The sequence below is a fragment of the Hyperolius riggenbachi genome, chromosome 5 (genome assembly GCF_040937935.1).
Source record: "Hyperolius riggenbachi isolate aHypRig1 chromosome 5, aHypRig1.pri, whole genome shotgun sequence".
Lineage (NCBI taxonomy): Eukaryota > Metazoa > Chordata > Amphibia > Anura > Hyperoliidae > Hyperolius > Hyperolius riggenbachi.
The window spans coordinates 274,134,385-274,148,901 of NC_090650.1; the positions used below are offsets into that span (position 1 = coordinate 274,134,385).

The following is a 14,517-nucleotide window of genomic DNA, read 5'->3' on the forward strand; positions in this document are numbered from 1 at the left end:
CAAGGTGTGATTAGAGGGGGGAATAGATGCAAGCAATGCACTGGCGAGGTGATCAGGGCTGGGGTCTGAGGGCATTCTGAGGGTGTGGGCGGGTGATTGAGTGCCCTAGGGGCAGATAGGGGTCTAATCTGATAGGTAGCAGTGACAGGGGGTGATTGATGGGTAATTAGTGGGTGTTTAGGGTAGAGAACAGATGTAAACACTGCACTTGGGAGGTGATTGGACGTCGGATCTGCGGGCGATCTATTGGTGTGGGTGGGTGATCAGATTGCCCGCAAGGGGCAGGTTAGGGGCTTATTGATGGGTGGCAGTGACAGCGGGTGATTGATGGGCGGCAGTGACAGGGGGTGATTGATGGGTGGCAGTGACAGGGGGTGATTGATGGGTGGCAGTGACAGGGGGTGATTGATGGGTGATTGACAGGTAATCAGTGGGTTATTACAGGGGAGAACATGTAAATATTGCACTGGCGAATTGATAAGGGGGGGTCTGAGGGCAATCTGAGCGTGTAGGCGGGCGATTGGGTGCCCGCAAGGGGCAGATTAGGGTCTGATCTGATGGGTAACAGTGACAGGTGGTGATAGGGGGTGATTGATGGGTAATTAGTGGGTGTTTAGAGGAGAGAATAGATGGAAACACTGCGCTTGGGTGGTGATCTGATGTCGGATCTGCGGGCGATCTATTGGTGTGGGTGGGTGATCAGTTTGCCCGCAAGGGGCAGGTTAGGGGCTGATTGTTGGGTGGCAGTGACAGGGGGTGATTGATGGGTGATAGGTGATTGGCAGGTGATCAGTGGGTTATTACAGGGAAGGCCAGATGTAAATGCACTGGCGAATTTATAAGGGGGGGGGGGGTCTGAGGGCAATCTGAGCGTGTGGGCGGGTGATTGGGTGCCCGCAAGGGGCAGATTAGGGTCTGATCTGATAGGTAACAGTGACGGTTGGTGATAGGGGGTGATTGATGGGTAATTAGTGGGTGTTTAGAGAAGATAACAGAAGTAAACAATACATTTGGGAGGTAATCTGACGGCGGGTTTGCGGGCGATCTAATGGTGTGGGTGGGTGATCATATTGCCCGCAAGGGGCAGGTTAGGGGCTGATTGATGGGTGGCAGTGACAGGGGGTGATAGGCAGGTGATCAGTGGGTTATTACAGGGAAGAACAGATGTAATTAATGCACTGGTGAATTGATAAGGGGGGGGGTCAGAGGGCAATCGAGCGTGTGGGCGGGTGCCCGCAAGGGGCAGATTAGGGTCTGATCTGATAGGTAAAAGTGACAGGTGGTGATAGGGGGTGATTGATGGGTAATTAGTGGGTGTTTAGAGGAGAGAATAGATGTAAACAATGGATTTTGGAGGTGATCTGATGTCGGATCTGCGGGCGATCTATTGGTGTGGGTGATCAGATTGCCCGCAAGGGGCAGGTTAGGGGCTGATTGATGGGTGGCAGTGACAGGGGGTGATGGACAGGTGATCAGGGGGGATAGATGCATACAGTACATGGGGGGGGTTCTGGGGAGAATCTGAGGGGTGGGGGGGTGATCAGGAGGGAGCGGGGGGCAGGGGGGGGGGGATAAAAAAAAAAACAGCGTTGACAGATAGTGACAGGGAGTGATTGATGGGTGATTAGGGGGGTGATTGGGTGCAAACAGGGGTCTGGGGGGTGGGTCTGATGGGTGCTGTGGGCGATCTGGGGCAGGGGGGGGAAATCAGTGTGCTTGGTGCAGACTAGGGTGGCTGCAGCCTGCCCTGGTGGTCCCTCGGACACTGGGACCACCAGGGCAGGAGGCAGCCTGTATAATACACTTTGTAAACATTACAAAGTGTATTATACACTTTGTATGCGGCGATCGTCGGGTTAACATCCCGCCGGCGCTACCGTATGGCCGGCGGGTGAGCGGCGCCAGGCGGAGGATCGCGTCACGGATGACGCGATCGCTCCGCCCATGCCCATACAAGGACCGCCGCCAATTGTCAGTACGGCAGTCCTTGCGGCGTCCACTTCCCGGCCGCCAATTGTATATACGGCGGTCGGGAAGTGGTTAACAGTTGGACCTGTGGATCCTCAGACCATAGGGAACCATTGCTCTAAGGCACATTTAACTGTGTTGTGTAGATTATTGCAAGTCCACAGAAACACCAAGCCACATATTTAAAAGATTTATTTTTACATACTGGAACTTTAAAATGTACATAATTCACACTATAAAAACAAACACACCACCTAAGCTATTGGGAGGTTAATACATGCCCCAATGCAAAAACAAAAACATGTTCCAATACAAACGCACCATTAATGTTAACATGTATAAAACATTTTGGCATTCTGCTTAGAAGGTAAGTAAGATTTGTAACCAAATGAAGACTGAACAGGATACGTACAATTTAAAATTAACAGATTATACCATATTTAGGGCAAGTGGAATGTGCATACATTTATCAGTTTTTATTTCAAGCCTTCCTTTAAAACCTCTTTAGAGCTAAATTTGGCTGTTCAGTGTAAATGGAAACGGCACAAAACTGATGCTGGCAAAATGTAGCCAATTCACTATGAAGTGTCCAGTATAAAGAAGGAATTCTTAAAGTGAATGTATTACAATAAATATAGTTGCTAGTATCCTTGCAGTTAACTTGGACACTTCTGCATGGAGTAGTTCGCATTGTCCGTATGCATTTATTTACACAGACAGGATCAGACACACTAGAAGCACTTTTTTAGGGTTCTTTCAAATTACCAAACGCGTGCAGGAGGCAATTTCCAGCACGCGGTAATGGCCTGCGCGTGATGTCAGGAAGTTGCGGTGGGACGTTGATTAGCGGCAGTAGTTCTAATTTACCCAACAGTAAAAACGCCACGGCTGGACATTACGAAGCTCCCAGATGCATTGTAACGTAATGCTTAGTCTAATGTAAAACATGAAAGTCAAATAGACTCGTTACCTTTCTAAACACAAACTAGCAGTAATTCATCAAAACGCTCAGATCAGCTCCTAGTGTGAAAGAGCCCTAAGCCATCAGTGCTTTCTGGGAGCTTGTTAAACGCTCCCATTGACGTACATTAAAATTGCGGTAATTTAGTGTGTCTGAGCCCTCAGCCATACAAACTTAATTTCTTGACTACAAACCTAAATGGGACCCTGGGGAGAAAGACCCCAATTTGAGTACTTGCCTAAGGAGTGGGAAGCCTCTGGATCTCCCTGTGAGCTTTTTCATAGCTTTCCCCATTGACAAAGCTCACCTGCACTGTGTAGGCAGCTTCGCACTAGTACAAAGCCGAATGGGTCCGCTTTTCCCAGCCAAGCCCGATCGGTGGCTCGATGCTACTGCGCAGGTGAGAGTCCGTGGACCTTCAGGGGTCCCAGAGGCTTCCCTCTCCCAGTGTAATTTACATTTTTTTTTGTCTAAGGATCTCCCAAATTTGCATTAAAAACAGACCCTAGAATCTGAAAGGTTTACGAGGTTCATGGTGATGGTATTTGTTTGATGTACTTTGTAAAGTGCTGTAAAAATGCTTTCTTTAAACCAAGAGTGGTAGAGCTTTCCTTTCTGCATGTGTTATTATAGTTACAGGGCTATGGAGTCACGTTATTGCTGCATCTTCCATCGTCCATTGGCTAAACAGTGCCACTTGGTTCACTAACAAAATCAGTTTTTGGCCACATCTACGGTACTTGGTAGGTTGGCTAAAAGATCTAACTGTAGTTGAAAAAGTGTCAGGTTTACGTTCAGCCCGAGGACACACTACCTGCTCTGAATTTACAGAACTAGACTCCAGCAATAAAAGCAGTTTAAATATTTTATGTTCTGAAAAAAAAATGTCTAAAACTTATTAGCTCTGGTCCAATCAGTTTTCTAGAAATGTAGACATTACCCTCTTAACAGTATTTTTTCCCAAATAAGCACTTTGTTACTCTTATGCAGGCTAAGAACTGCACTTCAACAAAGCTTGCAAGTCCCCAAAACATACCTTTTGTATTCCACACTCCTTTCCCTACAAATATTGCTTTCAGTTAAGGTGGCCTAGGTGGTTTTTCTCCCACACATGCCATGCTTCATGTACAGGCCATTGCCTGGGTACAGTCATGGTCATCTGACAGCCATGAGAGATATACCTAGGACAGATGACTTTCCAAATGTTGGAATTTGCAAAAGTAGTTTGAAGGGGTTGTTTTGGCATAGTGAAGACAGAACATTACAAGTATATTTACTGCACATGTGTTTTAAGAGAAATGATCAGAATGCAGTATGCATGGTCATCAGTTGGGTTTATCAATCTGCTTGAACATGCCTACTGAAATAAGCGGGTGCGGTTGCAACATGCGGTGGGCTGGTTAAGTGGGTATAACAATGCTATCTCCCTTCGCTTGACCAATGTGATCCACCAGGCTGGATGATCGTTCAGTGGCTGCTGTACATGTACAGGATTCTCAGCAGAGGCGGTCGTTATTGGCTGCATTTTATCTGGTGTGTGTATGGGCCTTTAGAAAGCCTTGTTCACACTAAATCCCACAGTGGGTTACCGCAGCATATTAAATGCTAAACATGAACGGAGTGCAGACAGAAGCCAATCCCAAATGGACTGAGAAAATGTATTAAGTCCAAAGACTCAAGTTCTTATGAGTTTTCAGAGTGCAGGGAGGGAAAAAATGAATGCAGTATGAATAAGGCCTCAATCAAAGCCTCATCTTGCTTTCAAAGAACAGTTTGCCCACATAGGTAAGAAAGGAAGTGCTTTTTAATCAGGCTATATTTCAGTTGTAGCTTACTGTAAATATAAGTATCATGTATACTAACTTGTAACTTGAATACGGCTATACATATTATAAAGCTACTAAGCTAAAGACTCTTGCTCAAAATTTATAGAATAAGAGCAGCGGTCTAACAGAACCAGCGGCTCACACTATGGTTAGCAACAGGCTAGTTTATTTAATGGATGTCATTTACTGCCTAGGTTCTCAACGTGTGGTACGCGTACCCCAGGGGGTACTTCTGATGGTTCCAGGGGGTACTCGGGCTTGATATACTTAACCAAGAATAACAAATTTAGAGTTTTAGAAAATGATAAATCTTATGTAAACAACCCCAAATTAGTCTTTTAGCTAATCAAAAACAATTGTAAATTCTTGGAAATTGTTTAGAATATTATCATGTACTATGATTAAATATATATTTGTAAAGGGGGTACTTGTGATAATGTTTACTATGCTAGGGGGTACTTGGTGAGTACAGGGTTTTAAAAGGGGTACATGCCAATAAAATGTTGAGAAACACTGATTTACTGCATTTAGGACAGCCTTTCGGTAATTCCTCAAATATGCTAAGAGCTACTGCATGCCTTAGAGGGATAGATGAAGCACCAGTTAAGAACAATGGCTCCTCTACATGTAGGTAATTGTCTTCTGTAAAAGTCAGCACAGAAGACAGTTAAAGAACCGCTGTACAAACTTGCAGGTACACAGAATGGCAAAGAAACTATCCCAACAGATTAACAAAAAAAAATAATTGGATAATCATAGCAAAACCCGGTATTTGGAAAGAACTAAATGGTTCTCTTACACAGTGCTCTAAAATAGAAATACGTTAAAACAGGTAATTTCCATACTTTTTGTATATTGCAAAAGAATAGCCAATAGAAACAAAATGAAAAGAAGATTACACAAAATATTTATGTTTACATGAAACATGTACAAAAATAGCAACATCTACATGCAAGGTTATTGAAACTTTATATGCAATGTGCATAGGAGAAGAAAGAAGTGATAAATCTGGTTTACAATTTTACACTTTCTATGTGAAAATGGAGGAACTTTTAAGTACGTAATTATTCTGTAGGGCTTGTTCACAATGGAAGTGGTGCCAAGTGACATTCTATGTGACAGTCCCCAGTCTAGGTAACTGATGTCCCTGTGCCATTTAACGGAATGACACCTTGCATCCAGTGCACCAAAATGCCAGATGTTCTGCACTGGAATGAAGAAGCATTATACTGTTGGAAAAGCCTGTTGGGATTGTTGCTTCCAACATGAAAACCCCCCAATGCATTCAAATGAACGATAAAATATAAAAAAATAAAATCTAATAGCCTTAGAGAGACTATAAAGGCTAATCTAGACAAGGTTTGCATGGCATTCTTCTACAAAGTTATACCAACTTTGACAGCTAAAACACAGCGTTTTCAGTGTAACATCCTCAGAGACCCCCGTGTGTCTTCCAGAGCTTAAAAGCAGATATTGAGTCGCGTACCATTTATAAGGCGCTGGACCATATAAGCAGTAAACAAAAAAAAATCCAGGTGGTCTGCACACTCAATCTTGCAGAATAAAGACTCGTTTATTCACATATCGTGACATCAGTCCGTTCAACATAAACCGATGACCGTTTCACAGCCACGGCGGGTACCCTTTGTTTTTTTGATAACTTCTTATTTGGTCCAGCACCTCGTAAATGGTGTAAGGCTAACTATGCTTTTGAGGTTACCATTTGGTTCTAATACCTTGACAAAGGGGACCCGCCGTGGCTACAAAACTATTGTTGGTATACTGTGAATTGACTTGTCACGATATGTGAAGAAAAAGCTTTATTCTGCAAGATTGAGTGTGTAGACCTTCTGAATGGTTTTGATTACTTCCAGAGCTTAGCTTCCCCCATTTGCAGCCGAGTGCCATGGCGCATTGTATCAGATATAGCGCCACAGGACTCGGCTGCAAGGGGGCGGGGCTAAGTGCTGGAAGTAGGTGTACAGGATGAGTTACAATGAAAACACAGCCAAAGTCAATATAAACTTTTTTTAAGAGGAACGCCATGCACACCATGTCTATTTTAGACTTTATAGTATCTTTAATCTCTCATGTGGCAAGAGGTTGTAGAAAGAATCTTCTGTAAATGTGAAGCATGTTTTAATCTTGCAACTATGTTTAGACAAAGGTGTACATTAAGCTTGCAATATTCCACAGCAACAAAGCAGAAACCTACTTACAGAAGTCCTAACTACTAAAAGCAGATTGCCTACATCAAGCAACTGCACATAGCTGCTTTTTTTGTGCAAATACATAAAAAAATCCAAATGTTAATGTACTGCAATAACAATAAATTACACAACCAAAATGCCCATCAACTCGAACAATACGGAAAAACAAAAAGCACAGAAGGATATTTAAAAAATACAGTTCAGATTACTGTAAAAATATGTTTTAATCAAGCAATTTACACAGGCATTGAAACTCAGAAGAGCAAAATCTGCTTAAAAATACACTGTACCCAAAGTGGTAAAAACAAAAATGTTTTGCTGGTGTCTGATTCTCAGAGAGCTTGTGGTCAGAATGCGCATATTCCAAGAGCTCAGGTAATCTCCACATATAAAATGAAGTCTTCTAGAGAACTATGAGATAAGCTGTGAAGGCAAGAGAGAAATCAGATGAGAATTCTGCAGTACATAAACAGGTAACTACAGATAATGAGACAAATGTGTATCCTCTCTTTGGAGGACACATGACTGGTTACACCATGCTTACAGGAGGCTATTCATCTCCCATGACCTAAATTCCTGCTATAGGTCTTTCCTTGTAGTGCCTGAATAATGTACTGGTTAAGCACTCTGCCTCTAAAACATGAGACTGGGATTCAAATCTTGGCTCTTTCTGTTCAGTAAGCCAACATCTATTCAGGAGGAGACCTTGGGCAAGACACTGCTACTGCCTATGGACCCTGACCTAGTGGCTGTAGCTCTGGTGCTTTGAGTTCCCCAAGGCGAAAAGCACAATATAAAAATGTTCTGTGTTTTGTCTAGTGAGGGTGCATACACATATCCAATTATGATTGGCCAATTTTACCACCTCCATGTAGTATGAGGGCAAATAGAATTTAAATACTGTAAACAGACCGTGTAGGTAAGCTCTCATTCTACATGGCAGTTGTAAAATTGTCCAACCAAAACTGGATGTGTGTATGTACAAAACCTTCAATTTTCAGTCTTGCTGCATGAAAGCAATACTATGACTCATTATAGCCTGCAACTCAGCGCTTGCTGGCATCCACGCAGAAGAGCCTGACCCGGCCATTACGAAAGCCACACCGACGACTGGGAGACTGCAGCTGCATCGAGGGACAAATACACTAGGGAGTGAAAGAAACCCCAGGCGAGTTGACTTTTTTTCCCGCCTCATGTACTCTTTAAAAAGGCAATATCAGGCATTTTTAAGAAACTGGGAACTACTTACTTGCAGCTTCAACAGCCCCAGGAAGGCTATAATTGTCCCCCGCCACAGCTCTGCACTGGTCTCCCGGGGTCCCCTGCGTAGGCCGCCTCTGCGCTCACGTGGCCAGGAGCATTCTGCGCAGAAGTACTGCGCACAAAGCTCCAGGCCACATGAGCGTAATTGCCACGCTTGTGCAGGCGCAGAGGCTGCCGACCTCGCTGGATCACCGACTGCTACAGAGGGGACCCAGGAAGAGGAGCTGTGGTGAGGGTCACATAGCCCTTCCAGGGGCTGGAGGAAGCTGTAGTTCTCATTTTCTCAAAAATGCCTGATATTTCCTTTAAAGGACTTCCGAGGCTAAATGTTGAAAAAAAATAAAAAAAGTTAGATACCTGCATCAGTTTGGAAGACATGGAGGATGCCGTCCGCACCCTGTGCTGTTCTGCAGGGTCCCCGCCGCTCAATAGCCCCCCAAACGGCCCCCGACCGCACGGCCCGGCTCTCCTGCCTGCACAAAGATGGCCGCCGGAGCTGGCCGCGCAGTCCGCATAGCTGCGAGTGCGGCTGCGCAGCTCTAGGGCCAACCGCCCAGATCCACGCTACAGGAAACGTGGATTTCGGGGTGTATTTTTTACACATACCCATGCTGGGTGGGAGAAATCTCTGTAAATGGACAATTGTGTGTGTAAAATCAAAAAAAATTGTCATTTACAGAGATATTTCTCCCACCCAGCATGCTCTACTTACATAACATTTGCACTGTCCACGTTATGATTCCTGTGAATCTTATAAAGGAAAAAGTAGAGTGTAACAGCGATTTTATCTTTTGGATTGCCTGGTTAGCATCCTTGTTACTTGGTCACCAGATAAAAATGAATTTACTTTTGATTTTATGCCGACAGTTAGGACTGCAGTGTAAACCCCCCCCCCCCCCCCCCCTAAAGACCAGAGCAATTTGAACGAAATGGGCCACTGCAGCTTTAAGGCATAGCTGCAGGCCCGTACAACTCGGCACACAAGTTTGATTTCCCCCCCCTTTTCTCCCCACTAACAGAGCTCTCTGTTGGTGGGGTCTTATTGCCCCCCTTGTGTTTACTTATGTTTTAATAAATATTTATGTTGAGTTTTTTTTACTAACTTTTTTTTTTTTCTTCCCCAAATCCCCTCCCTCCCCCCAGCCGGCCAATCACGCGATCGGCTGTCATCGCTCTCAGCCGATCGCTCTCTTGTCCCCCAGGGGGACAGCCGTGTCACACAGCTGTCCCCAGTACAGCGCTGCTGCTGATCGCAGCGCTGTACAAGTAAATAGACGGCGATCACGCCATATAACAGTCTCCCGAGTGGCAATATCCAAATCTAGCAGAAATGACTTGTTCGTTAGCTAGATTGGCATGGAGATACAGCAAGATGGCGCCGGACTTGGACGCCACGGCCACAGGGCTCCGGCCTTTTCTGTTTTTTTTTAAGGCATTCTCTGCCTACACTCACCTCTGAGCTCCGCTCTTGCTGAGGTGGGAGGCGAGGGACATGACACGGCTAATCCTACTCCGAACCGGCCACGGATCGCAGCCTGCGGGTTGGCGTGAGGACGGAGACCACGTGCAGGCATGGGAGAGGCGGCACGGAGCCTCGCTGATCAACCGCTGCCACCTCCAGATCACCCGCGCTGACTCCACCAGGCACCGCAGCTTGTCATCCAGAACGGCTCCCAGCATCATCCAGGACGGCTCCACTAGGTAGTTACCAGCGTCCACAGCCATCCCCTGAAGCCGCTGCCATGGAGACCAGGAAGCCGCCGCTATGGAGACCAGGACGCAAGTAGGGAAACTCACAGCTGTTCCCCCACCGCTTACAGCCAGCAAGCGCTGCCGGAGGATCCAGGTTGCTGCACAGAGGTGGGTCACAGCTGGTCCTCCGCTGCTGCCCCCAGCCTCTCACTGCCCGTGGGAGAAGCCATGGCAGGCCTCATCCACCAAGGCTGGAGGATCCTTTTTGTCCACATGGCAGCCCTGGATACCCATGGGCCATGGAGAGCTTGGTTCTCTGTGGGTTTCAGCTGCCAGGAGCACAGGGTCCCCTCTGCCTGCAACCACCATCCATACGGATTTTTGGTCCATTTCCCCATCGAGGGATCCTTCACTGCCGCTGCCTCGGGAGATCCCTGCACACCAATTGGACTGATTGTCGGACCCAGGTTTTTTTTTTTAATCTGCAGCCCCATAAGGACCCTGCCTCTGTCTCTCTCTTCTTGCCTTGGTTCGTCTCTTTGCTATCCTTTCTCTCTATTTCTCTATCCACTCCTTTCCAGGACACACTGCGGGGCATCTGGAGTTGTTGGAGCGAGCGAGCGCCGTCAGTAGTTGGCAGGCTGCTCCCCTCACACAGCACTCCAGTTTTCCCCACACGTCCTTCACTACAGTATGGGCTATATGTGTATTTAGGCATTTGCTTACTTGTACTACTGTACCTGATTGTATGTGTTGAATTGCATGCACGTGTTGTACCATCTCCGACCCTGTAAGAGCCAAAAATAATTCCAGGTACAACCCCCGTTGTACTTGGCGAAATAAATTATTCTGAATAACCGCTCGGAGACGGAAGAGGGGGCGGAGCTCCGCCCTCCGAGCATGAGATGCACGCGCACGATCTTATGCAAATTGAGCCCCAGGACTTGACACCAATTGGCCTTACGCTGTCCTGGGGGCGCCGCTGTGACCACGCCCATTGGCGTGGGGTGGTCGCTAAGTAGTTAAGGAGATTAGTTCAGGAACTAGGACTGCACAGACAGCAATGAAGGAACAGTGTACATTGCATTCTGCTCTCATTATGCAGCAAGACTTTTCGCACGTTATTCTGCTTAACACGGTTTAGTCCATACACCCTACTGTTAGTGAAGAGACCAACAACGCTGAGGGGTTATCAGGCTGAAGCAATTAGAACAATGGTCCTGGCCAAACAAAAATATTAAATGTGTAAATAGCTTCAGAGTTTCTGGTGGTCACTGGTCAGCTATAGCCACCTCAAAGCTGGAGTCCTCAGTGAGAGATAAAGAACATAAATTGGTTGGTTTTTAAAATCAACTTTACATAAGCATATTGGTAATTAACATTAAAAGGAGAAATAAGGGCATATAAAATTTAAGCCAATGGATTTCCTATAAAATTGCTTGTGATTTCCTATCACAACAGATCAAAATCTATGTGTGTCACTTCAAATGTCAGATTTGACTGGAGAGGAAAAAAAAAAGGGAAAAAACAATAGCAGCTAGGTTTGCAGTAAAAAAACAAAAACAAAACAAAAAAAAACACTTTTCTATTTTCACAAGAGTCATTGGCTTGGCTTAAAGAGACACTTAAGCCAAGAAAAAAAAAAATGAGTTTTACTCACCTGGGGCTTCTACCAGCCCCCTGCAGCAGTCCTGTGCCCTCGCAGCCACTCACTAATCCTTTGGTCCCCCGCTGCCGGCTAGTTTCGTATTTGCCGACAGGCCCGTCAGGACTGGCCACGCGTAGCTTTTTCCGCATTCCCGACTGTAATTAGCGCTATTGCGGGCCGCAACGCGTACAAAAATACGCGTTGCCGCATTACGCACACATAGATATGTGGCAATGCGTATTTTTGTACGCGTTGCGGCCTGCAATAGCGCTAATTACAGTCGGGAATGCGGAAAAAGCTACGCGTGGCCAGTCCTGATGGGCCTGTCGGCAAAAACTAAACTTGCTGGCAGCAGGGGACCAGAGGATTAGTGAGTGGCTGCGAGGGCACAGGACTGCTGCATGGGGCTGGCAGAAGCCCCAGGTGAGTAAAACTCGTTTCCTGGCTTACGGTTCACTTTAAGCAGAACTTCCCATGAAAATGGCAGTCTCATAGTATTAGGTATTTAGGGGTCCACAAACTGAACTTAATTACCTACCCCTTTTTAAAGGGGGACTGAAGTAAGAGGTATATGGAGGCTGCCATATTTATTTCCTTTTAATCAATACCAGTTGCCTGGCAGCACTGCTGGTCTATTTCTCTGTAGTAGTATCTTAACAACACCAGAAACAAGCATGCAGCTAGTCTTGTCAGATCTGACTTTAAAGTCTGAAACACCTGATCTGCTGCATGCTTGTTCAGGGGCTATGGCTAATAGTATTAACCTCCCTGGCGGTATGATTATTTCCAGATTTTTTTTTTCTCCAAAAGCGGTGCAATTTTTTCACAAGCTTTCAGACCCTAAAAAGCATACTGCTTGATAGATCTGTGGCAGCCCTGCACATTCCACACCTCCAATGGATTCAAATCTGGATTACTGCTCTGAGCTGAGGATTTCCGTACTGAGCCTGACTCAGGGTTACCGCTAAGGAGGTTAAAGGCAGAGGATCAGCAGGGCTGCCAGGCAACTGGTATTGCTTAAAAGGAAATAAACATGGCAGCCTCCATATACCTCTCTTCAGTTCTCCTTTAAGAAAATTAGAGCAGATCTTCTAACCTGGCTGCCCTATCCTATTTCATGGATAGAATGGATTTATGCCCTAAAGATGAACTCCCTTCCTAAGCTTCTTTATCTTTTTCAAACCCTTCCAACACAAGTCCCTCTGAGTCATCTATGAGCCCTACAGGCAGACTTTATGCGTTTTATTTGGAGGCATAAGAAACCTAGAATCTCCCGCAAAGGGAGAGAGGGGCATTGGGCGTTCCTGATTTAAAAGCTTACTATTTAGCTTCTCATTATAGACAGATAAAAGAATGGGCTAAAAGACCTCAACATGCCAGATGGGTTTCCTTAGAGAAGGCGACTACCCTCCCTCACTCACCTTTAGCTTATAGGATCGTCTCAAAAAATTAGCATATTGTGATAAAGTTCGTTATTTTCTGTAATGTACTGATAAACATTAGACTTTCATATATTTTAGAATCAAATACACACAACTGAAGTAGTTCAAGACTTTTATTGTTTTAATATTGATGATTTTGGCATACAGCTCATGAAAACCCAAAATTCCCATCAAAAAAAAAAATCAGCATATTTCATCCGACCAATAAAAGAAAAGTGTTTTTAAAACAAAAAAAGTCAACCTTCAAATAATTATGTTCAGTTATGCACTCAATACTTGGTCGGGAATCCTTTTTCAGAAATGACTGCTTCAATGCGGCGTGGCATGGAGGCAATCAGCCTGTGGCACTGCTCAGGTGTTATGGAGGCACAGGATACTTCGATAGCGGCCTTAAAGAGACTCCGTAACAAAAATTGCATCCTGTTTTTTATCATCCTACAAGTTCCAAAAGCTATTCTAATGTTTTCTGGCTTACTGCTGCACTTTGCACTATCACAGTCTCTGTAATAAATCAACTTATCTCTCTCTTGTCAGACTTGTCAGCCTGTGTCTGGAAGGCTGCCAAGTTCTTCAGTGTTGTGGTTCTGCTATGAACTCCCCCCTCCTGGCCCCTCTATGCACACTGCCTGTGTATTATTTAGATTAGAGCAGCTTCTCTCTTCTCTCATCTTTTACAAGCTGGATAAATCGTCCTCTGAGCTGGCTGGGCTTTCACATAGTGAGGAATTACAGACAAGGGCAAAGCTGTTTGCAAGAAGAAAAGAGCAGCCTGAAACTTCAGTGCACGAGAGATGCAGGGGGAAAGAAACACACAAATGATCTCTTGAGATTCAAAAGGAAGGCTGTATACAGCCTGCTTGTGTATGGATGTATTTTCTATGTGTGGACATACTGTACATTAACCTACTTCCTGTTTTGGTGGCCATTTTGTTTGTTTATAAACAAACTTTTAAAAACTGTTTTTAACCACTTTTAATGCGTCGGGGAGCGGCGAAATTGTGACAGAGGGTAATAGGAGATGTCCCCTAATGCACTGGTATGTTTACTTTTGTGCGATTTTAACAATACAGATTCTCTTTAAGCTCATCCAGAGTGTTGGGTCTTGCGTCTCAACTTTCTCTTCACAATATCCCACAGATTCTCTATGGGGTTCAGGTCAGGAGAGTTGGCAGGCCAATTGAGCACAGTAATACCATGGTCAGTAAACCATTTACCAGTGGTTTTGGCACTGTGAGCAGGTGCCAGGTCGTGCTGAAATCTTCATCTCCATAAAGCTTTTCAGCAGATGGAAGCATGAAGTGTTCCAAAATCTCCTGATAGCTAGCTGCATTGACCCTGCCCTTGATAAAACACAGTGGACCAACACCAGCAGCTAACATGGCACCCCAGACCATCACTGACTGTGGGTACTTGACACTGGACTTCAGGCATTTTGGCATTTCCCTCTCCCCAGTCTTCCTCCAGAATCTGGCACCTTGATTTCCGAATGACATGTAAAAGTTGCTTT

General features: G+C 45.3%; 1 protein-coding gene across 2 annotated transcripts in view; it reads right to left on the bottom strand.

Annotated features, from left to right (window-relative positions):
* Window positions 1–2,145: 2,145 nt before the first annotated feature.
* The window catches only part of DEK (DEK proto-oncogene), a 57,686-nt gene continuing 45,314 nt past the window's right edge, over window positions 2,146–14,517 (bottom strand). For both annotated transcript variants that reach the window (XM_068236960.1, XM_068236961.1), the window contains exon 11: window positions 2,146–7,388. In XM_068236960.1, the coding sequence (XP_068093061.1) occupies window positions 7,377–7,388 (12 nt within the window). In that variant the 3' untranslated portion in view covers window positions 2,146–7,376. The remainder of the gene's footprint in view (window positions 7,389–14,517) is intronic.